Raw genomic sequence first — 25,051 nt, forward strand, 5'->3', positions numbered from 1 at the left:
AGTAATATCATTAAGCTACATCCTAAAATGGATTGAAACATACGTTACTTTAAATATTAATTACAAAATACTTTTTATCATTACTCGTACGGCAGATACGATGCTAAAGGTTAGATTGGAAGTTCTTAAGTTTTCTCGCGTAAGTTTATGGACTATTGAGGTTGGTGGGGTACACCAGCCCCTACGTTTTACATTTTATCAGGTATATACTACATAGCGTAGCATTATTTAACAATCGAAACAAATTATTATTTCAGGCATTAAAAGATAAGATTTATTAGAAAAAATATCGCATTTTCTTTTTCACCATCTAAATCAGCATCATCCCTATACAGTGCTAAATTGTATTCATTACCAATACCAACGTTTTTAAAATCATTTAATTTTACTGACCAGTTGCTCAGACCGACATCCACCCTTGAAAGTTTCCTGAATGATAGTATAACATCATGGTATAGCTTAACCTTGGCCTAATTTCAGGGTTACGACTTTCGAATTTTCTGGCCTTGGCCCACGGACCATTGTATGAAGGATACTTAGAAACAATATTTTTGAAAATATGTTTGTTAAGTTTTATAGAAGTTGTGTACCGTAAAATTTAAACAAACACTACGAAAAATTTTGACCCCAGTCACCTTGACTTTAAGGTTACCCGACTCTAAACCAAACTGTGTCTACCACTTAGCAAATCAAGTCCTTATATGAGGTTTGATGGGTTTAAGTGCATCAGTTTCGAGGACAGAGCAATAATTAGAAGCTTGAAATAAAGCTTACAATATCTGACACAATGACTTTGACCTATGGAATTGCTAAAGATGTCTGTCCCCTTCTAGGATCATCCTTCTGTAAATATTAATTTTAATAGTAGTTAAGGAGAAACATTGGAATTGAGTAGTTTGCCATAAAAAATTTACCAATCCAAATATAAAATTACCCATTATTTCATACCTGAAGATGAACAATATTGCTTTGAATGTAAGCATCAAATCAAAGAGTATCCTCCTTTTCTGGTATTTCTTTATGCTTATTGCGTTGTAAATATTTCGGAAATTGTTAACTTTAATTCCTTTCTATATTTTTTTCAGCATACATATACAAACTTAAATCCATTTAAAATTATATATATTTATAAAACAATACCTTGTGGATGGTATGATGCCATTGTCATATAGTCAAAAATGAAGCCAGCTGGTCCTGAAAACAAATAAGTAGAGTCTTCAAAATAACTATTTGGCGTAGGTTGTACCTATGATTAAAAACCGGTAGCTTCTTTGTAATAGACTTAATTTCTTACAATTTTCCTGGATACTAAAACCACATGTAAATGTCGGATATTAAAAACAAAAATGATATGTTGCAGTGCAAAGTGTTGTGAATCACGCATTCAAGCGACAAGACCCACTTGAAAAATAAAAATAAAAACAACAGTTTTCCATTCTTGCATAAAACTGTTTTTTTCTGACTTTGGGAAAACGTTGCAAATAAGAAAATATATGTGAGCACGCGCAGTGGTGAACGTTTCAAATGTGATGTTCCGGTTGCATCTAAAAAATAATAAACCCCGAAGTTGTAAAGTCCGAGACGTATGAAATATTTTCACCCGCCTTTTCATTAAAATATATTTTTCAGCCTAACTAATAATGAGAAATATGCGACTACATTGTATTATTACGCGTGTTTGACTAAAAGTAAGTTTACAAGTTGCAATTTAATCCCTGAAAAATAGCTGTCGCGACATCATTTTGAAGCAGTTACCCTAAATGCAGCCTTGTTTTGCCCTGTTTTGACATTTTCTGCTCTGATCTGCATGCAAATTACACATTTAAACTGTTAAATATGTTCACTTATACCTCTGATGGCCAGAAATAGCAATCAGTAGGCTATACATATGCGGTTTTTGAAAAAAATACACTCAAAACAGTGAAAATATGATATTGTTTGGTTTTATCCTCATTTTCATCGAAATTGCAATAAATTTGTCATTTTCTATCAAATTCTAATCAAAGTAGCCAATTTCCACCATCATCTGGCCAGGTTTCAATTTTTACCAATGTCATCTTATAAGAAAAACTTTTTTCTCTGACACTGTGCCAGTTTCATTTGAAATGTACAAGAAACCCAAATGCATGAAAAAATACAAGGTTTTAGCTTAATATCAACAGTTTCCAAGTTTTTACGGCATTTTCAGTACCATAAGACAAAGCGTCAAAATTTGTCAAAAACAGCTGTCGTGACATAATTTTGAAGCAGTTACCCTAAATGCAGCCTTGTTTTGCCCTGTTTTGACATTTTCTGCTCTGATCTGCATGCAAATTACACACTTAAACTGTTAAATATGTTCAATTATACCTCTGATGGCCAGAAATAGCAATCAGTAGGCTATAAATATGCAGTTTTTTGAAAAAAAAAATACACTCAAAACAGTGAAAATGTGATATTTTTTGGTTTTATCCTCATTTTCAACGAAATTGCAATAAATTTGTCATTTTCTATCAAATTCTAATCAAAGTAGCCCATTTCCACCATCATCTGGCCAGGTTTCAATTTTTACCAATGTCATCTTATAGGTTATAACACACTAAATAGTTGTTGTTCTTTATTCTATATAAAACTGATCTAATTCCAATGACCGCAGCACACATCAGGACCCATTTTAAATGTTTGTAACCTACATTTTCTTGAAGAATATTGTCAGCCATAATTATCGAAAAGCATACATAGGTCTACTCTCATAGGCTATGTTTACAACTACTTTCTTTGTCTGGCCGAGAAAAGATATAATCTGCTATTTTCCCATTCAAACTTTGCTTGCCTTAAGTTAGCGAAATTCACTAACTTTGAAAATAGTCTCAACACATTTTCATATATTTGTCGGTTTTTTTTTTTTGACAATCAGACATCGTATCGAACAGTACACAGTGCGAATCCTTGCTCTGACAACATCGCATAACAACGAAGCAAGCTATGTGTTCTTCCTTTTCAGTCAAAAGCTTATTACTGTAAAACTCACTTATAGCAAAATCGGTTATAAAGAAATCTCGCTTATAAGGAACTCATTTTTCTGGCCCGAATTTTGTATATTTTATAATATCTTTTATATTTTATGTAAACAAAGGCATATAATTATAGAGAAATGCCGATTATAAAGAATATATATCAATGTCTAAACATTACATTTCACTCGTTTATAACAAACTTAGTCCGTAAAGTCATTTGTTACACTCTTCAGTATGAATGTTCATTGTATGATCAAGTCATATATATTTTGAATAATTACAATCTTTTTTGACGGCCTTTATCTTTAACATACAGCAATGTGAGAAAAAATTCTCGTTACATCTCATATGGATAAAGAGTATCTCGGTTATAGTGAACATTTTTGTGACCCAAACGAGCTCATTTCAACCAAGTTTACTGTATTTCATTGCTACATAAATATTGTAATTTTCCAGCTGTATATATTTGATGGGTCGAAATAAATCACAGCAAAAGATGGCAATTTTTTGTATATTGCAGAAGGCGTACTGCATCAGACTGTATCAATTTAAGAAAACAAGGTTCGTTCGTAAGCTTATTTAAACCCGTATTGAGGAAAGTGCAAGATACAGATGACACTCTAATTCTAAAAGCTTCCCTGCCCATGCACGGGACTCTTATCGCAATGTTAAATAATAGTTTTAGTTTCAAAAGCGGGGGATTGATCTCAGGACCCCTGATATCGTAGTCAGACATAACGTGAACAAATACATTTGTAGCACCTCAGGTTGAAACTGACCGGTCTTACTCTATGATTTGAAGGAAAAATTAAACAAGTGAATTCACTTAGCCAACTTAAGAAAATTGTTACTCGAAATGTGACCAGAATATCCGTCTGGCAACCTGTCTACAAATCTAAGTTCTTCCTTGATGACGAGAAAAGTAAATAAAGAATAGTAATAAAATGGTTTCAGTCATTTTTTCTTTTAAAACTCGGTAGTCAATTATCTGCTTTTTCGTTAAGCCACATTTAGCGACTCTAACTGTCAATATTTTTAGAAAGAAGTAGTTGCATATTTTTCCTTATAATTTAGTGTTTTTACTACAAAGAGAGCACGCGATAATAGAACGCATTTATGCAAAAGTTTAATTTATTCACCAACAATATAAACCTAGGGACCAAACAAAGACAGGAAAAAACATGCCAATTGTTAAAGACGTAAATTCTTGCTGAAATGAAATAGGCTACTGTTTACTTTTTTAACTGCGAAAATTTTTATCTTTGATTGTGTGATGTAAATATTTATTGAGGTTTGTCAGAACAATTTCAGCTTCTTAATATCAAAGAAACACACCCAATAAAACAACAGACAGACAGACAGGCAAATATGCATGCAGTCAGGCTCCTGATTTGTTTGTTTTGGGCTTAACGCCGTTTGTCAACAGTTTTTCAGTTATGTAACGGCGGGTAGTTAACCTAACCGGTGTTCCTGGATTCTGTACCAGTACAAACCTGTTCTCCGCAAGTAAATGGCAACTTCCCCGCATGATTCAGAGGAGGAGGACGAACGATTTCAGATGCAATGTCTTTTATTAAATCGTCACGGAAGTAGTATAGGGTGGTGATCTGGCACCCTGGTCATGTTACTAAAAATAGTAACATGATATGGCAATCTGGCACCTATTGGTGCCAGATCACCATCCAGGCTGCCAGATTACCATCCAGGCTGCCAGATCACCATCCAGGATGCTATATCACCAACTAGGATACCATATCACCATCCAATTACCATATCACCATTTAGGGTGCCAGATCACCGTCCAGAATGCCAGATTACCATCCAGGACGGTGGCATATATTTTACCAGCAGACAATAAGAAAAGGTACTTTCTTTCGTAAAAGAAATGAGAAATGGAGTGGCCCTGCAAAGGGCTGTTGTGTTTTGTGAGGTGTGTTTACTTCTTGGCCTTCTTGTAGTTGTTTACAGATTTCATGTGTGCAACTCGTTTGTTTGACTCTTGTCATCCTGATCATTGTCGTTCGATATAGGTGTTTTGTTCGTCTGTGTACTGACATCCTGTTCCTAACTCTTACTTTTTTCCTGCTGAGTCGTTATTGTCGTTGTTGATAGGTACCGTAAGTTGGCCTGTTTTGAATTTCATATCACATTCCGTCCGATGTCTCCGACTCTCCTGGATAGTAGAATTGAGTTTGACAAGATTAATATTGACAGTCTTGATCTCTCCAAGTATGGATGTTCCAACTTTACTGAGGTACGCCATATGTACCTGTTGCTGCTATGGTTGTTGCTGAGCTTGTTGCTATGGCCTTTGTTGAAACTGCTGATACTGTTGTGTGAAATTCGCCTGTGGTGAGGTATAATATGAATCTACCCCGTTTTGCATGGTGTTTTGAGGTACCGATGTATACACGGTTGATTGTTCGGTATAAAGGTATTCATCTGTGGTACTGTTTGTGTATACGGTTCAATGATATCTGTTGCCTCCATGACTTCTTCAAGTACAGATTTGTTAAAAGGTAAGATATCCTCCATCTTTCAAAAAGTGACGTGGACGTAGGACGCACTGCCTTTATATACCCTGCATAGAGCCATGATGCAAATGTAACACATGTTTTTATTGGTTGATCAAGAGTTAGTGTTGAAATAAGCTTAGACCCTCGTGCTTTTTTATATTTTCTCCTACAGTCATTTTTCGTAGTGAACATTTCCATCATTACATATTAGCATTGTATAGCCTAGTTCTAGACCTTTCTAACAAAGGTCTATTCATTAAAATCGGACGACTAATCAATGAGCAGTCAAGAAAAAACGTAGAGTCAAGAAACACAAATAAGCTGTTTTTACGTTACATTTAGTCGTACAGAGACGTCATTTATAGTGCTCTCTAGTAGGTTCGTGTGTCTTATATTTATATAGCGCAATGCTCCATAGGCTTCATTGCACTTTCTGACAGTAACCTGCACTTTCTGGCAGTAACCTATAGGATGGAGTTTGGGGACAGACTGGCATATATTGAGAGGGCCTACGACAGGTTTGGAATGAGTATCTCATTACTACGGCAAGGTATATGGTATACCATTCATTATGGGCCTACGAAAACTTCTTAGTTTGACACGTCGATTTATCAAGAAGGATCAAGAAGGATCGGACCCCTGACTGGTTGTACGAAAAGATGGAGAGGTGACAGAGACAGGCAGGCCTGAAAGCCTTCTTCGCAAGAGTTAAACTCAACAACCTGTACCCGGACTTGACTGAGTTTCAGACTCAACCCGTCAAACTTAATAATTTATACCCAGACTTGTCTGAGTTTTATCAATGTTGACTTTTAAAAAGGGTCCTTTTAACCAACCAACTATTTAAGAGTAGCAAATACCTTGTATATTGTCAATTTGAAAATAACAAACACTTATCTTTTTTCTGAACTATTTTATTAAAAATAAAACTGTAAAGAAAAAACACATACAAATATGTTAAATGTCAATGTCACTGATATATAACTTTGGCTGTTTCTGCTTGGGTACTCCCTGGCTCTTCTTACCATCAGCTTTTCGTTTTGGTATTAAACGCTACTTAGCATCCTTCTTAGCCTTCTGTTCCTCGGTTTGTGGTGGGGCATCCTGATTCTCTACCGTATTCTCCTGAGTACAGTAACTGTTAGTATGATCAGATCAAACGAACCATATGCTCTTGGTGTTTTTGTTTTCTTAATACCTTGTATGCCTTCAGTTGGCTTCTGTGGAACAAAACCTTGTCGCGGATCAACAGAGGATACAGAGCCAAAGACCAAATTTACGCCGTTTTTCTTTGGCTCTGCAATATCTGACCATTCGTACATGCGTTCTGGTTGTATGCTGTTAGTGAATCCTCCGACAGGTGGAAATAATGGTCTACGGGCTGAAGTCGCTGGTGTGTCCTTGCTATCGTCTGCATGTCGAGTAGGACATTTATTAGCAAAATGCCCTTATTCGTTACAGTTGTAACATCTCACATTCTTCATCATGCTGTTTTCGTTAGGACATTTGTTAGCAAAATGTCCTTCTTTACAGTTGAAGCACATCATATTCTTTGTGGGACATTGACTAGCAAAATGTTCTTTCTCCTTGCAATTATAACAAACGTCCTTTCCATTGTTGTAGATCAACCAGTTCATAGCCCTGATATGCTTCTTTAAATTCTCCAACAACATGTCCCTTGGTTGTTGAAAGTACATGGTATAAGCCCCATCTTCTTTCTCTACAGGTGTATAAGTTTTTCCATCTTGTCTCTTCAGATTTCAGAGATCAACTGATGTCGATGTGCTGGCGGTCGCCGTATTTATAGGCCTTTTCAAGGTTATCATGCCGACTTGATTTCTGTCAGTATAAAAGGACATTCATCAAGGGATTTGTATCATTTCTGCCTAGGCAAATATGGCAGCACAGTGTAAATTAGTACCTTACTCGGATACTTCGAGAAGCAGTGAAGATGATGAAGAAGAACTAAGGAAGCATCGTTTATCATTTACTAAAAAGAAACAAATATTAGCTAGTAGAAAAGACCGGCGTGAGGGTTTAGAAGAAAGGCTTATACAAGCAAGGCAAGATCAACATGATGAGAAACGACACGACCTGGCAAGTAACTACTTTAACATTACACCCACAATGGAGCGAAGATCAAGTAAATTCAAGACGCAAAGTTAACTGTACGATGTCACATTCAAACCCTATGACAAGCCGTATCACTTTACCTAAGAACTATTCAATGCTATGGTAGACCAGATGAAAGAGGAGTGTCAGACTAAGCCAAGAGATAAAGTTCCTGTCTCTATTGACCATCCCGGTTTGAAACTTGGAATACACGTCCCATTTGATAATGCGTCAGCAGTGGCAAGGGAAACTTTGCTTCAAGAAATAGAAAAAATATGTCACGCAAAGCAATGAAGATTTCAAGATTCATGATGGTCAACTGCATGTAGAAATTACTCATATTTCCATGCTCAAAGGATCCGACAAAGCCAGAAGAAATATGCATGATGGATCGCATGTCAGTAGAGATAACATGACAAACCTCAAACAAAGTATCATACACATTGACAATCCTAATTACAGCATGTGCTTGGCACGATCCATTGATGTAGGTATATGTCATGCAAAAAAAATCAAATACCGAGGAATGGTAAAAACGATGGCATTTGATGTGACAATCCAAGAAAACTTTACAAAAGAAGGAGGCTCAAACGTTATTGGATAGTGTTGAAATCGGATACGATCAGCCGTGAGGAATAGAGGAGTACCAGAAAATCCAGACCAAGCTTTACCCAGACTGCACTATCAAGGTTCCCACCCAACATGGTAAAGTTGAACGTTTGTTTACCCAACTAACCATGAGGAAAGGGAGTAAAGTGATACACGTATACCACAACGGAGGCCGTTATGACGCCATCACTTCGATCAAGGGATTCTATGGACATAGTTATTACTGTGACATTGGCTATAACAATATAGAACAGCACAAGTGTGAAAACATTTGTCAACGGAACTTTGTGAACCTGGCAGACAGGTGATTTGAAGTGACTGTAGGATTACCTTTAAAAGTGTTGAATGTTATCAAAAGCATAAGCAAATCACAGGTCACAAAAAGAAAAGTATTTGTGAATCTGTATGGCAATGTCAAACATGCCACAGTATTGTTGTAGGTTCAAAGAAAAGTCATGTTTGTTCAGGGTCTAAGAAATGTAGATATTGTAAGGAAATTGTTGAACCAAACCATAAATGTCATATACCAAAATATGTTTCGCCTGAATCTGAAGGTCCTTCAGATTACATCTTCTTTTTATTTTGAGAGTCGGTTCAATACATACGAGCACATACAAATTTTTTGTTGTGTTCAGCGCTTTTGTAATGAATGTATCCGTAAAGACATAACGGAACCGTGCGATCACTGCGACACGATACCTGAACACAGGGAAATGCTGTTTGGGGTGATACTACCGTGGCCGAATTTTGTACTTATTCATTTAATCCCGCCCACAAAGGACATGGTCATAGCTCACAATTTTCAAGGGTATGATGGTCAGTTTAAATTGTGGTATATTGTCAGTTATACCACAACCAAACCCGAGGTCATCATGAATGGAAGCAAACTCATTTTCTTGAAATATCATGGACTCAGAATGATTCATTCCTTCAGCATTCTCAATATGCCGTTGTCTCAAAACGTTTGGTCTAACCGAAATGGCTAAAGGCTATTTTCCACACAGGGCAAATAAAGCTGAATTCCAGACCTATATGGGATTTTACTTAGACTAGACTTGGAGTACTATCATCCTGACGGCATGGAACTCGAAGCCCTGAAACCTTTTTAGAATGGCATCAGGAAAAGGTCAACACACGTTTCATCTTTGCTTTTCAAAAGAAGATGAAAAAGCATTGCGGATCAGATGTAAATCTTTTGAGGAGGGGTTGTGGTGAATTTCAACATCAGTTAATGGCCAGTGACGGCATCAGTCCTTTTACCGAATGTGTTACTTTGGCTCAAGTCTTTTATTGTGCCCATCGCAAAAATGTATTGCCAGAAAAGAGTCTGGATATCATTTCAGATGCAGGATATCCAAACAAGATCCGTTATTCCATGAAAGGCGATGATTACAGGCCGAGCCAACTATCACAGAAAACCCCATTCGTGATGCACTGAGCAATGGAGAAGTCAGTATACGTCCTTATTCTGCTGTTGGGTACAATGCAGAGACCATGTGTATGCGTTTCTGGGGTGCTGGACTCATGGGTGTGAAACATGCTATCCAAAGCGTGAGGTCAAGAATCTTTACTCGTTAAAGACCATGTATACATTGTATGTAGATACCTTTTCAAAATTTGAAGCTTTGCAAAAACAAGGGTACCACATTGCATACATTTGGGAATGTAAGTCTGACCAAAGTTACAAGGAAAACCCTGAGTACAAGCGTTTGATTGATCGGTTCCATATGGGGATAGATCCGATGCTCTGTTTGGTGGACGTACCAATGCAGTCACCATATAGCATGAAGTAGATGAATGTACCAATCAAGAGATCAAGTATTCTGATATTTGTTCACTATATCCCTATGTGAACAAATACAAAGAGTATCCCGTCTTACCATTGCATTGCAACAAGAAAATTGTGTACACTTTGTGCCGTACATGTGCAGAGAAAGACCTTCAGACCTATGCTCATTCAGAGGAGGAAAGGGTCTTGGTTGGGGTTTGGACTTCAGTGAAATTGAATAAGGCTTTAGATCTAGATTACTTAGTCCTTGAAGTGCATCAAATCTGGCATTTCAAGGAATGGAGCGACACTGTCTATAAGGAATACATCAATAAGTACTTGAAAAGGATACAGGAGGCCAGTGGTTATCCCAACTGTGTCAAAACTCAGGCAGATAAAGATAAGTTCAACAGTGACTATTTTGAGGCTGAAGGTGTCATCCTTGAAAAGGTGGAGAATAATCCCGACAAAAGGGCCGTGGCCAAAACAATGCTCAATTGTCTCTGAGCGAAAGAATGCCCAAAACAATGTCTTGCCCAAATCGGAATATATTGACAAGCCAGCCAGGTTATATGAGATCATGGCTGACCTTAACATAAAAGTCCAGTACTTTGACTTCTTTGTACATGACGAATTTTCTCTGACCAATTATTCCGATTACACGGATATGTCAGAACCCCATGCTGCAGCCAATGTGATGGTTGCAGCTTTTGTCACTGCCTATGCTAGGTTAGAACTGTACTCAGGTTAGAATGTTTAGGGGATCGTGTCTTGTACTTCGACACAGACAGTTGTATGTACATTTCCGACCCTGATAAATACAGCATTCCCATTACAGATAGTCGATTGGGAAAGTGGACTCATTAAGTACCAAATGGAAGAATTGTCAATTATGTTGCCCTGTGTCCTAAAAACTACGGTTATGAGAACATTGTCAATGGGGAACGCCACACAGTGTGCAAGGTCAAAGGCATTACCCTGGATTACAATACCACCCAAAACGTCAATTTCAACAGTATGTTACAGGCTGTCCAAAACAGGGAATCCTTTTCAGCCATACCGTATCAAAAGACACAGCATTCCCATTACAGATAGTCGATTGGGAAGGTGAACTGATTAAGTACCAAATGGAAGAATTGTCAATTATGTTGCCCTGTGTCCTAAAAAACTACGGTTATGAGAACATTGTCAATGGGGAACGCCACACAGTGTGCAAGGTCAAAGGCATTACCCTGGATTACAACACCACCCAAAACGTCAATTTCAACAGTATGTTACAGGCTGTCCAAAACAGGGAATCCTTTTCAGCCATACCGTATCAAAATATACCGTATCAAAATACACAGCATTCCCATTACAGATAGTCGATTGGGAAAGTGGACTGAGAGAAGAAGAAAGGTCTGGGTCAAACCGTCAGATACGTGCATGGTTGAACGAACTTGACACATTTTAACGTTTTAAAACTATTGTAACAAAAGCAGTAGAACAAGGAGAAGCAAACATTATCCTGGAAGCTATTAACGGCACAGTCTGGAAAGTTTTCGTTACTAATAGTGAAAGAGTCCGTTTACATATAGACGACTGGAGAAGGGGCGGTAATTTTTCACAGGAAAAACGTTGGACAATTTTTATATGAATCAGAACTGACTTCAGCTTGTAACCAACAAGTCATACATAATGTGTGTTGAATAAATTTATCAAACAGAAGAAGTTATGTTATATTTAAAGACAAAAACAGACTCAATCATTCTGGCAATAGCCCGGGAGTATTCGAGAATATGATGAATTCCTTCGCTGCTGAACGCAAGGAAGTATGTCCAGTACATCACAAAGTATGGATGTATGAAGCACAGTACAGTAAAATACATCTTGGCTTTTCGGCAGACACTTGGGTAGAATAATCCACAAACTTTATAAGAAACAGGTCGAATTTGAATGTAGACTTCTCCATCATCCACACTGGTGATTCGTATACTTACATGTTGACCAATTTGCCTAACGAGAATTATTTGGTAGATAAAGAGTGTGCTTTATGCGATTTTCTGAAAGCGAGAGGGTGTTTCTACGTAAAGTAGAAGGACATAACAAAAATAAGGATATATTTGGATATGAATTTCTCTACATGGGTGTACATGCTCCGAGAAAAACATGAGTAAATATCATTCTGACACTGAACTTGAGTGGTGTGAACTCAGTTTGGAACCAATTCGTATTGTTCCTGTAACATCACGACGGAACCCAAAATGATGGATGGAGCTGATAAATGTCAACATTCTGACTATGTTATAAGATCACCATGCCAATCGACATTGGTAAATACTAGTGACACAACTGAAAAAGCATCATTCGTAAACATGATGTCAAACAAGGCAGCTGTGTTGTCTCTCAAACTCAGAGAGTTGATGGAATTGCATGTGGGTGAAATTACTCCAAAACATCATGATAAATCTTTGAAGTGAAGGGCAGACGTCCTCCCCTTTTCAACCATTCTTGCTTCTTTGCTGTCGATTTATTTTCTACATGAACGTCCAAGCCAACGTCCAAGCCAACAACACGCTCTTCTGTCCTGCATGTATCGGGTTTAAACTTTTTCAGCTTTCTGGGAGGGGTCGACAGAATTTTGCGTTTACAAAGTAATCGTGGTTTACTAGGTGTTCTGGATGAAACAGTTATTTCTGAAGTCTTATTCTTCGATGGAGTTTCCCGTTTTTTAATAATAAAATGGGACAGTTCTGTCTCGAAATTTGCCTTGGTTTTGCGAGTCGGGCGATAAAAGCACCGGGAGCATACATACTCAACGTTCGTATATCCACAGTTAATTAGGAATGTTTTTGTTTCCTGAAATAATTTTTTATACTTCCGGTTAGAGGATTTCACATTTATTGCAGCTTTACACATACCACAGTCTTTTTCTGACGTCATTATTCATTTTTTAAAGCTATTTTTGTTCATCCGTATCGGGGTTTTCCAATATGGCGGGTCAATCCGGGTCAATCAGCTGTTTTTGTAAGGAGAAATTTGATTGGCTTATTTTACTTCCGGTTTTAGCGACCGGTATTGCATGCCCACCAAGAAAATACGAGAAATAAATCAGAGGTTCGTCTCGGGTACCATGTCGAACATCTGATGAATGAGAATGTCGAACATCTGATGAATGAGAATGCAGATCTAGAGGCTGCCACTGAAACTTCTGTGGTCAATAATTTTTTCCACAGTATGTTCAGTAGCATTGATTTGTATTGAACAATAAACTGATTTCGAGCAACCTGTCCGTACAGAGCTTACATTGAAAATCTCCTGCCCTACAAAAAAGAATGTAAAGACATACAACTGCGAGCTCTTGAACTCTGGGATAAAGATACAGCTACTCATATGCAGGATAATGTACGAACAGAGCTCTTATTGTCGAAAGCAAACCCTGTGAAGTCATTGGAAGACTACATCAGGATTTATTCCTACAAGAGAAATTCCTCCCCAATGGAATTGAAATACGCCTCAAGTTAAACAGAGCCTCGAACGACTTCTGTCTCAGGAACTGACGAATGAAAAGTTGATATACAGCAAGTGGGATTCAACGTGAAAACGGTTGAATTACTTCCTGTGGTGGCCAACGATTTGAATCAGGCCATTAGATAGCATATCATAAAGATCCCGATACGACGCACTGTAGTAAAAACATTTACGATCCCCGATGGACAGAGATGTAAAATGCATGATCACTTGTTTCTTGGACAGCTTCCAAAACGACACATCATTGGTATGGTGAGAAATGCAGATATGAATGGAGACCACCGCACCAATCCGTTTGATTTCAGACATTTCCATTTGTCTAAACTAGTCAGTATCGACGGGAAAACCATTCACAACAAAGCCTTCAAACCAGATTTTGAAAATGGAGAATGTACGCGATCCTACATGTCACTCTACCAGGCAACAGGAGCTCTTGGACTTAACCGGTCGATTGGATTGACTCTGACAGAATATAAATGTGGGTACACTCTCTTGGAACTTGATCTCACCGCAGATCAAGGTTGCGAAGACGGTCAGCTTCACCCTATAAAAACGGAGAACCTGAGAATAGATCATCAGTTTGCACAACAACTTCCTACCGTCGCGAACGTGATAGTGTACGCAGAATTCGACAATCAAATTGAAATCAACGGATTGTGAGAAGTCGTGACGGATTATTAAACATGGATGGTCATGCCTTTGCCAGAAAACTCAGAGAAGATGCTGAAAAAGTGAAATATCACGAACCGATATTTAAAAGAAAACTGAAGAATATGCGAGACACCTTAAAGGATTGTGTTGTGGAAGAACTTCAAACACTCATCTTTGATGAAGTACATAAGAACTGCTATGGATGTCAAGCGGATCATCCCAGTCAATTACAGCATCAACTGTGTTTGTTCACATCTACGGACGAGTGGGTTGAGTTGTACATTGAAAAAGCTTTTAATCAATTGAATCTCTACAATGCCATGGAAAAAATGGTATCCAAAACTAGAGCTCATGGATAAGCATGGCAGTAAGAAAGTACAAGCCCTGCATATGTGGGTAGATATAAGGCAGAAGTTAGCCCGTCATCATTCAGATCCACGGGAAAGCTGGAGGAGTATATGGGCAGATCGAGTGAAAGACGCCTGGAATCATGAATACCCATGAACTTCAATACATCTTGGATAAATCGTTTATATTGAGAACACTCAATGGAGAAGTGTGTCCCAAGAATCATCTACCTGAGCAGAAACCCGGTCATGTTGAAGGTTACATAGTGAACACACATGACTCAGATCAACCTGGAGAACATTGGGTGGTTATTTACTTCAGAGAAAATACAGCCATCTACTTTGACTCTTATGGATTACCACCCTTAGAGGAAGGTAATCGACCCTTCTTGGACAACAACAGCAGAAGCTGGAGTAGGAACAACACACGACTTCAAAGTGGAAGCAGTGCCATGTGTGGTGTTTACTGCATGTTTGTTCTGGAAGCTTTAGCCAGAGGATATGATTTAGAGGCTATTTTGACTATCAAATCTCGTTAAAGATGTTGGAACTTGGTTTAAACAATTCTATGGACACTTGTATGCAAAAGCTAGACCACTAGCTAAACCTAAACATTGGCAGTGTTGTACAGCAGATCAGTCTGATAAACTTGCTTTAGCTTTGTTTATATTGTATGTGTTAGACCATGATTATTTGTAGCCTTGATGTTCTTTGTTAATGCAGTTACTTGTTCAATAAAAAAAATGCGTACACACAATATTCTTGTTTTGTTATTTTTCCCTAACTAGAGGTAGTAGTAAAGGTGCCATAAACTCATCTCTCAAAAAGACCAGTAGTCCTGATCTCTTTCAACTTAGCCATGTAGATGTTGGTCCTTCGTGTAAGATTAAATCTCATTGGCTAATATATTGATTCTCTATCCGGTCCACGTGATCCCCATATAAGCAAGTACGTTGACCTCAGTTCCATTATTCGTTCACAATAGAGTCCATTGCCGAGCAAATTGAAGAGCTGCAACAACTCGAAGCATGAGCTGCTGTTCTTCAAAACAACATTCTCAATACGCTTAGGAGAAAAAAGAGAGATGGAGGGAGACCCAACGGAGAACGAATGAGGCGTTAAGGATCATCCGGTCCTTAAGAGACAGAACAGTGGAGACGGGCAGAGAATGGAGGAGAGATACATGGGCCGACGCTTCGTCAGGATTGTTAAGGTTCACCCCTATATCCAAAAGGCCCCCGCTGATAGCACCACCGAGTAGAGATGCTACCTTTTCAGGGCCACTCCATTTCTTTTACGAAAGAAAGTACCTTTTCTTATTTTCAACTGGTAAAAATAATTATGGTACCCTTGATGGTGATCTTGCTCCCTGGGTGGTGATCTGGCACCCATAGGTGCATGATTGCCATATCATGTTACTATTTCTAGTAACATGACCAGGGCAACAAATCACCACCCGGAGATCAAACGCACGACCTCAAGATCGGTAGAGATGCGCTAAGCGGGCGAGCTGTCAGGCTCCTGAACGCCCTAACGCAACCTCTCTTTAACACACGCACACACATACGCACACCATGATCAACATCATCATCATCTAATCCAAATGACACAGTGTACTGTTTGAAAATACCAAACATTGATTTGATTTTCAATGAAACATAATTTCTATTTTGCTATTGCCGCGCGTAGAAATTGTTCGTTTGAATATTGTCAAGAAACCCCTTCCGCTTAAAGCTAAAAATCCTTGCATTCATTGTGTACACTACGGTAGCGCTTTCATACTGTCGCACTGACCTGTGTGCTTTCGCTCGGGGCATTATGAGTAAGAACTATTTAGAACTGTCGTAAACAAGGAAGTGAAAGTGTGCTTTGCATTTTAGTTGAATATTCACCATTGTTGTTTCCAGAGTATGATTAATTCTAGTGTATCCATTCTAATATCATTTGAAATGATGAATGTAAGTTACCTGCAGTTGTACAAATCGATTTATACACGAAAAACGATATCGTTTAGCTTGTTTACCTGCAAAATTCTGCAGGTATTTTCCTGTACTGTACATGTACATCATTTCACTAGACGAATGTACAAGTGTATTGAATACACCAATTTTCAGTATAACAATAAATTGAAATAATATCAGTCAGACATTTTTTTAAATTTGATTTAGGATTAATTTCCAAAGTACCAGCTCAATGTACATACATGTATAATGTAGTCTGGTAAGGTCAAATGTACAGTGTAGTCAGAAATGGTTGAATACCAGATGCACACTGATTTATAGACAGGTCTGTTTGGTATAATATAGTTCTCTATTGTACTCGAGTTTTATTTTCTTTAAATAATACAATTAGACATGTTGCTAGCTGTTACTAGCTAAAACATTTCAGTGTCAGAGTAGTCCAAATGATTGTACTCAAGAGTTGAATATCGTTACATTTTTTTCACTGGTTGATATCCCCCTCTGAGGTTGACAATGTGAAATATCAGAATGTAAAAGTCTCATTATTTAGACTAGCATTAGTCTTATAGAGATGTTTATAAGTTAAAGTTATGGTAGTAATATACCATAGGTATTATTTTCTTGTTTTGTTAATTGATATTTTTTCTATCCAAATTTGAATAAACAGTTTAATAATTCAACATGAGTTTATATGATATCAGAATAGTAAAAATCATATTCCATAAATATTTCCCAGCTTGCTTCGAAATTTAAAAAGAAATCTCATAATTTCTTATTTCTCAGTGAGGACAGTCAGTGACAGGTAGCTCAGTTGGTTAGAACACCCCAGACATGGAAGTACAATGTCATGGGGAGGTCTCAGATTCGAATCCTGACCTGGCACTTGTCTCCCATATAACCTCCAGTTATGTCAATTTACACTTCCAAATTTTAACACATAAAACTTCAATTCTACATGTACTTTTGATTTTATAATATTTTTCATAACACAGCACATTTAGAAAGTGTTTCGAGCATTTTACCCTGGAGAAATTATGAGATTAAAGCTTTGATTATTTATTAATATATTAAATTTTGTCGTTGAGCACAGTATCCTATAAACTTTGATAAAATGTTACAGTTTAAATATATGAAACAGTATGTATATGCTTATGTTACAATTAGATTTTTTTTTCAATGCAGAAACAGTCATGTCCTATGTTTTTATACTGCAGGTCAACAGGCAATACAAACTGGAACATGTTTGTTCTTTTTGTACAAACATTTCTTTTGTAATTTTAAGAGTAATCAAACTCAATAATCTGCTTTAGATGAATGATTACCAAGATGACATCAGTATATTACATATTTGTAAAGGTTATAGTACATAATCCTTTTATACTTCTCAATCTGCTGCATGATCTGTCAAAAAATTGTAGTGAAATAATTGTGAAATGGAATATTTTGAAACTAAGTGAGTTTGTTATTTTTTTATCAAAATAAATCATGAAGAAATTCCATTTCAGAAGAAAGGGACTTAAAACATATTGCTTTGTGTTTTAAATGGCATGGTTGGCATAATATTTACTAAAAGCTTTGGTTGGAAAATGTAAAAAAGATGGAGAGAATTTTTTATCAAATATTGGAGATTAAACATACATTTTGTACTTTTTGAGAGGAGAATGAGCCAAATATTTTGCAATTAACCTGGGAAATAGAATTCTTCTGTGCAATACAATAAAATTAAAACATTGAACAGAATCTAGAAACATTTTAAACATCTTTTATTGACTGTTTAATATTCTAGTTATTATTTTCATTTAAGTTATGACTGTATTGCTTTTTTTACCTCTAACTGACCTGATAAAATGTTTTATGTGTGTACCAGTTATAATATTATGTTACTCATGTTTAGTAGGTCTGTTAGTTAATAAAAAAAACTCTATGTGTCTAGCACCTGTTCTTTGATTCATACAAACAACAGGTACTTTTTGGCATTTCCAGTTAGAAGTAGCAGAGAAATTACTTTCTCTTTGGTCTAACTGTCAGTGGTGCACCAAGGGAAGGACTAGACTACCAGACCTTTAACAAAGAATTGCAATATGTAAACATACAGAAAGAATGTGTTTATTAACACTTTGAACTGAAGATGATATACATGTACATTAACGTGGGGTGCCAGCTGGTATATCAGGCCACACAGTATTCCTTCTTGGTGACATGACTTGAGCACTCTATTTTTGCATCTTTCAAACATTTAGGACATTGATCTTATGATTTCTTAGTCTTCCGATCCATATTTAATATGGCATAATTATTGCGTGTCAATACTATAGTATAGGAAAGTGAAAGTAGATTTTCCTTTGTGTAAAAAAATAATTCTATGACACGAGTCGGGGAACGATAACGGTTTAAAAAGTTTAAGTAATCACAAGTACTCGTATTTCTTGTAAAAACATGCAAAATATAATTCTGAAAATTTCACCACATCCGCGGGACTGTATTTTAGTGTACAATTATCCAAAATCGGCTAGTTATCAGTTCCTAGTATAGAGGTCAGACGGAATATGTGACGTCACGCTCTATGTACAGAATGACCTTGCATTCCGTATCATATTCTAGTACATGACTTTTATAGCCGATGAAATAAGCAGATATATATTATATAATTTTGTATGAAAACCAGTTACTTTGTCACTTGCCAACACACATAATGGTAAAAAAATATGGTTTTTATGACTGAAATTTAACAAGCAACAAAAAACACCAAAGAACCGCTCAATATTACTAATATGACCCAAAGTTTTGAGGTTAACATAAAAAGGAAAATGAAAGTAGGATTGGTACATTAACATGGGCAGCTTAAATTAGTGTCAGTCATTTTGGTAATGAGCGAGAGATACTGGAACTGCGTGTGTTATTTTGAAACAAAGCCTAAGGAAGCAAATCTTAATTAAGGCTAAAATCCTACTTTCGTTTTCAAATACATGTACATATAAAAACTGAACCATTATATCAAAATACTATACAACTTTGATTTGGTAGAACAACTAAAGTTACACGAGAATTTGTAAATACATGTAGACATAACAGCGTGGCTTTTCCAAATTAACAATAAAGTATACTCACTCAATTTAAATTGATCACAAATTTTAATTAAGGAATTGGACCCGTAATAGAGTATCTCCTGTTTGAAGAGTATTCAATTCCTACTAAAAAACCTACTTTGACTGCAATTTTCAGGGGGCGTAGGTTCAAACCCCACTGGGACCAAATTTTTTTCCCCATGTTTTTTTTTTCTAGTAAGTTTTTACTTCTTTCAAGACTATTTATAAATGTATTGTATAAAAGTGGAAATTTTTTGTTTTATAAGAGATTTTTGCTGTTCAATGTGAATTTACCTCTGAATCAGGAGGGGTAGAGTTTGACATCTTTTAAAATACTGAGTTACGTGCGGTAAAAGTCCTCTATTTTGCCTTCATTCTTTAGATTACATAATGTGGAAGAAATGCAGGTTGGTTTTACTATTGCCCCAAGGTTATTTTTGAATGAAGTGAGCAAAATTGAAAACAGACCCACAGGATTCGACTTTAATTTTTCAATGTTGGAGTTAGAACTCTGTCTCATTAAATCTGTTTACTTGAGGCACCCTAGAAAAAAATGATTTTTACAGTTTTATTTTGTGTTTTATAATTGTTTAACAATACTTTGATGTTTCTTTTATTAAAATTAATGCTGTAATGAATTCTCTGCAAACGTTTTAGATAGTGGCCATCACACTGAATTTTGTCTCTTCTTGAGCATGAGGAAATACCATAAATTATACAAAATTTACAAAAAACGGCACGGTAAAAGTTATTTAAAATTTGCAACACATTGTCAAACATGGTCAACTTTAAGAATATACTAAGCAAATGCCATTTTTAAACATTACTATGAGGGGTCCAATACCTTAATATGACAAATCCAAACACGACTGAAGGTAGCAGGGTACACTTCGACTTTGGCCCCGTAAATATTTGTAATATTGATAACTTAGTGATTTTGGATGTTCGTAAATTACAGTGGGAGATATTTATCGTTAACTCTTTAGAAATTTTAACAGCTAATACATGTAAAATTCTGATCCAAGCCGCCGGACTTCAAATGTTGTCAGTTGTTAAACTAAGTGCTTCCAGCTTTGTATGAATCGATGATGAGGGAAATTCAAAAATCATTGAAGAGGTACATTTTCGGTTAGGCCTATATTCCATTCATATCCTGTAGTTCGGTATGGCCTATTAAACTGATACGTGCAAAAATGGACATTATTCCTTCCAGGGGATCATATTGCAGGTTCTACAAAAAGTGCATTTTTATGCGTTGGGTACAACTTTCGTTTTGATAACTTTCTATATTCTTGTATGAGAGTCCTGTTTTTATCATTAATTAATAGCACAAAACATGATCACAAATTATGAACTGGCCATCCTGATTCTGTACATTAGGGAAGTGCAATATTACGATTCGCTTCGTGTAAGCTTGGCCGTGCCGAAAATGTTCGAATCCAAGTGTACTCTTCTACCTTAAATAGTCTATGGACGGCCGGTGCGCTAAGCTAATTGCCAATTGTTAAATGCAAAACAGTAGGTGCAAAAGTGAAATATATCGTCCGTTGAGCGCCAGAAGTGGCTATCCACATATATTATGTACATGTCCCATTCTAAATACCAAAATCAATTTACAAGTTTATTGTTTTATTACATGAATTATTTCAACTGCATTTAGTTTAGAATAAAGAAGAGCAATTTAGCATTCCTTTCCCAAATAACATTCTCACGCAATACCACGTGTTGATGTTTATGAAATTATTTAGTGCGTGAGTAAGAGAGAAGCTGCATGCAGAATAAAAGTGAGGACTGTACCAAGTGCTGGTAAGTCAATATAATAGTTATCATCGTATAAGTTATGTATAAATTTATCATTTATCATTATCAGTTATCATTCAAAATTATCTTTTTCGTATTGCTTTAGGTATTAAATTGATGTAAATGCAAATCAGATAAATATAAGATATTCAAACTTGTTTTATAAACAATTTAACAATTATCTACATGTAACTGATTTTGTGATTATGTATATTATATTTAGTGTTAGATTTTTTTTGTCCACTGATATTTCAGTATTGGATACCGTTTAGCTCGGGTTAATAGAAAAATAATAAGCATGTAAGTCCGTATATTTTGCTGGTTGCGGGCTACGGGTTACTACAATGGAACATTTTTTCCATTATTATAGCAACCCGTAGCCCGCAATTTAGTGTTACTGAAATGAAAAACGCTTAATATGTCTTTTTTATACAGATCAAGAGCTTAAATTATCATTGTATGAATTCATCCTTTAAATAGTCTTTGGATTTTGTTACATTACTTTATTTCTACTAAAAAAAATTTTCTAAACAGTTTAGAGAAAAAATGTTTCGGCATTAAGAATTTGAGGATTAGCATTTATCACTAGCTGTTTGACGTTTAGTATTTTTATTTTCATTTAGCATATTTAGTATATGTCATATAGATTTGGTATGCAGCATTTTAACAATTAAGTATTTGGTATTTAGCATTAAATTTTTGTCATTTGGCAATTAGCATGGCGCATGATTCTGAGTAAAATTTGTTCACTCTGAATTTTAATACACACAGTTTATATCTAAATACATGTAGTTCAATGTTATATATTTTGTTTATAACAGAAGCAAAGAAACCAAACGAGAGCTTCACAAAGCATTCCAATATAAATCCAAAGCCCTAAATTAGTGGAGGAGGAAGTATAATTTATTAGTGTGAACGTTGTAGGTGGAGATGCGCATGGGGATGGTGGTTGTAATGATATATACTAAGGCGAAAAATACTAAAAGTGAAATTATGATTTATTTTCCATTTTGTATGGGCTTTGGGGTAAGTTGGAGGGGTTGGGTAGGGTAGGGGTTTAATGTATGAGCTTGTGTATGTGTGTGCATGTGTGTGTTTGATGGGACGCAATTGATTTCCAAGTTTATTGCCGATACTTTGAATAAATTTTTGAATGAACTTTGTACGTTGTCTGATGGCAATCAACTTTTATGCACAGTTTCAAGTCAATATCAAGTTAATTTGCTCTTTTTGAAATGACGTTTGACCTACCGATCTGATCCATGCACTCAAGGCTTTTTGAAAACTATTTCCCCTACCTCTCTTAAACTTCACACGCATAGACGAACATTTTGTCTGAACACTCTGATACCAGTAACAAAACATATTACCAGTTTCATGTGTTCTGAAAGATTTTATATGTAGGCCTATGGGCAGGTAGCGTGCTTTCTAAATAATGTGTCCATATTCCAAGAAAACAAATATCACAATTTTGACCTATGCCCAATTTTATTCGTACTATTTTTGATAAGACGGGCAACTGTGTCTTATGGGCTACACATCGACTAATGGTAGTTAATATTTTAACAAGTTATTTCAGAATTCCTTCATGCATTAAGACGTTATAGACCGGACACGAACAATGAAACAACCCTACTTTTGATAGTTGACCTCCCAAGTGTGACCTTGACCTTGAAGCTGGGGAACTGTTTCTTGTGCACGACACATTGTCTCATGATGGTATAAATTTGAGCCAAGTGTAACATTAACTTTAAAGGAATTTAAAGACAAAGAAGAGGACGTGCATTACCTACATATTGCCTATGTGTCAAGTAGTTGCAGGACCAAATTTATCAGGACACGCATACAAACAGACCGGAAAGACAGACTGCATACATGTACCCCGTCCTTTAAACTTCGTTTGCGGGTTATAATTATGAAAAATACTACAGGAGCAAGGGAAAAGCCGATATCTAATAAAATTGTCAGTTGCTAACACTGTCTTGTTTACGAAAGTCGCAAAGCAATTTACAGTACTGCAAGAAAACATGTTTACAGTCATAACATCACACTGTATCGGCAATATTTGTTTCCTGAAAAATATCTGTATTAACTAAAGCAACAGACAATACTGAATTTGTTCCTTTTTCGGAGTTATGACGCACACCGCTTGAAAAGTAAACAAAGAAATTATTTGAAAGTATTAGGTGTAGACGAAATCCTTACAACGACTGAAAACTTTCATTATCACATCATTATAACATTTGTAATAAATACAAAATAAGTAGCGACATGATTGACACATACAATGAACAAACACATTGGCATATCATATCGTATCGCTGACACATTGTACACGAGTCCCATATGGGTTCGATGTGGAAATAACTTACAATTTAAGTCCCATATGGTACATTTGCCCGGATACAGTCCATATGAGCCCATTTAGGCATGTGAATTTGGCTGAAATAAGATACGTGTTTAATAAACTAATTAATTGGATCAATTAAAGGAAAAACACAGAAGTAAATACTCGCATTAAAAACCTCTAAAAGTCATTATGTTACATGCGCCAAAAAACTTTTTAAAAAGTTACTCAGTTTCAGTAATTTTAATCAACATCAATTAACAAATAACATAATGAACTTGTCAAAACATAATCAAAGCAAATTAAATATGCGTGGTCTAGAACTTTCTTCTGTCACTATTTATAAGCTGGATAGTCACTTCGTCCGTGTTGTTGTCATTGTAATTTCTTCCAATATTGTGTTTACTTCCGGGCAATTCAAGAGTTTGTATACGTATGTGTGGTAAGGAATAGCGAAAGATCAGTTGATATTTTCTCATTACTGGAAGAAACCACAACGTTTCTATCATGTATAAGTTATTTACAGCTGTTTCTTACCTTGTGGACAATAGTTTGGGCATTTTCTTCCTAAACAATCTTCACCTTCTCCTTCACTTTTAGGATGACAGATTGGAATTATAGTAAGATCAAAGTAATCATAATGTCATGTGCAGAAAATATAAACATCGATGATCTACGTGTTGTGGTAAATCATCTTAATCCGAGCTCACTAAAGCCGAATTTCAATAAGAGGTCTATCACAGTTTAATCTTCGCCAATCCAGGATCATTAGCAGGAGAACACCTTCTAGATCTGTCTGTAACAATCTCGTCATCTATGGATAACACTGACCCCTAGTTCTTAACGGTCTTCGTTCAAAACTCGATGGTTTATTTTGACTGCTTGTGTAACTTAGTTTCAACATTTACTATGTAATAAACTCGGCGAAGCACTAAGAAAACCCCAGTACCCGTATCAACAAGTGATCTGTATTGATTTTTCCAATTTTAATCAAACTAGAGTAATGATTTCCTGTTACGTTTATTGTGTAAGTATGCAATTTTCTTATATGTGTTGAATGTTTTCCCTTAAACAGATTTCAATATTAAAGGGATTGGTTAGATTTCCTGAATTTGTCCAGCCCCATTTGCAACTGTCTTTCAAAAACGTCCATGTCTCATTGGTCCTTATCAAGTTCTATCTTTCTTAAAGTTCCTTAGTACATGTCTAAATGCATCACAGCGCCAGCATTTTATTTGTCACATCTGAACCATAAGTACGCGAACTGATTAATGGATTGAAATGGAAACTTAGGGAGTAATTCATATTACTTGTTTAGTGCGGAAACAAATTATACGATAGCTTTTCC

The 25,051-nt window shown here is 36.2% G+C and overlaps 1 protein-coding gene across 2 annotated transcripts in view; it reads right to left on the bottom strand.

The window, feature by feature from the left end:
• Positions 1-19,680, bottom strand: part of LOC123534258 (uncharacterized) — a 40,143-nt gene extending 20,463 nt beyond the window's left edge. The window contains exons 1-2 of one of the 2 annotated variants that reach the window (XM_053519967.1): positions 19,579-19,680; positions 1,141-1,194 (exon numbers count right to left, since the gene is read on the bottom strand). In XM_053519967.1, the coding sequence (XP_053375942.1) occupies positions 1,141-1,168 (28 nt within the window). In that variant the 5' untranslated portion in view covers positions 1,169-1,194; positions 19,579-19,680. Of the gene's footprint in view, positions 1-1,140; positions 1,195-18,934; positions 19,016-19,578 lie in introns of those variants that run through there. The other variant, XM_053519968.1, reaches the window with a different exon arrangement.
• Between the last annotated feature and the right edge of the window lie 5,371 nt (positions 19,681-25,051).

This window comes from Mercenaria mercenaria, chromosome 12 (assembly GCF_021730395.1).
Source record: "Mercenaria mercenaria strain notata chromosome 12, MADL_Memer_1, whole genome shotgun sequence".
Taxonomy (NCBI): Eukaryota; Metazoa; Mollusca; class Bivalvia; order Venerida; family Veneridae; genus Mercenaria; species Mercenaria mercenaria.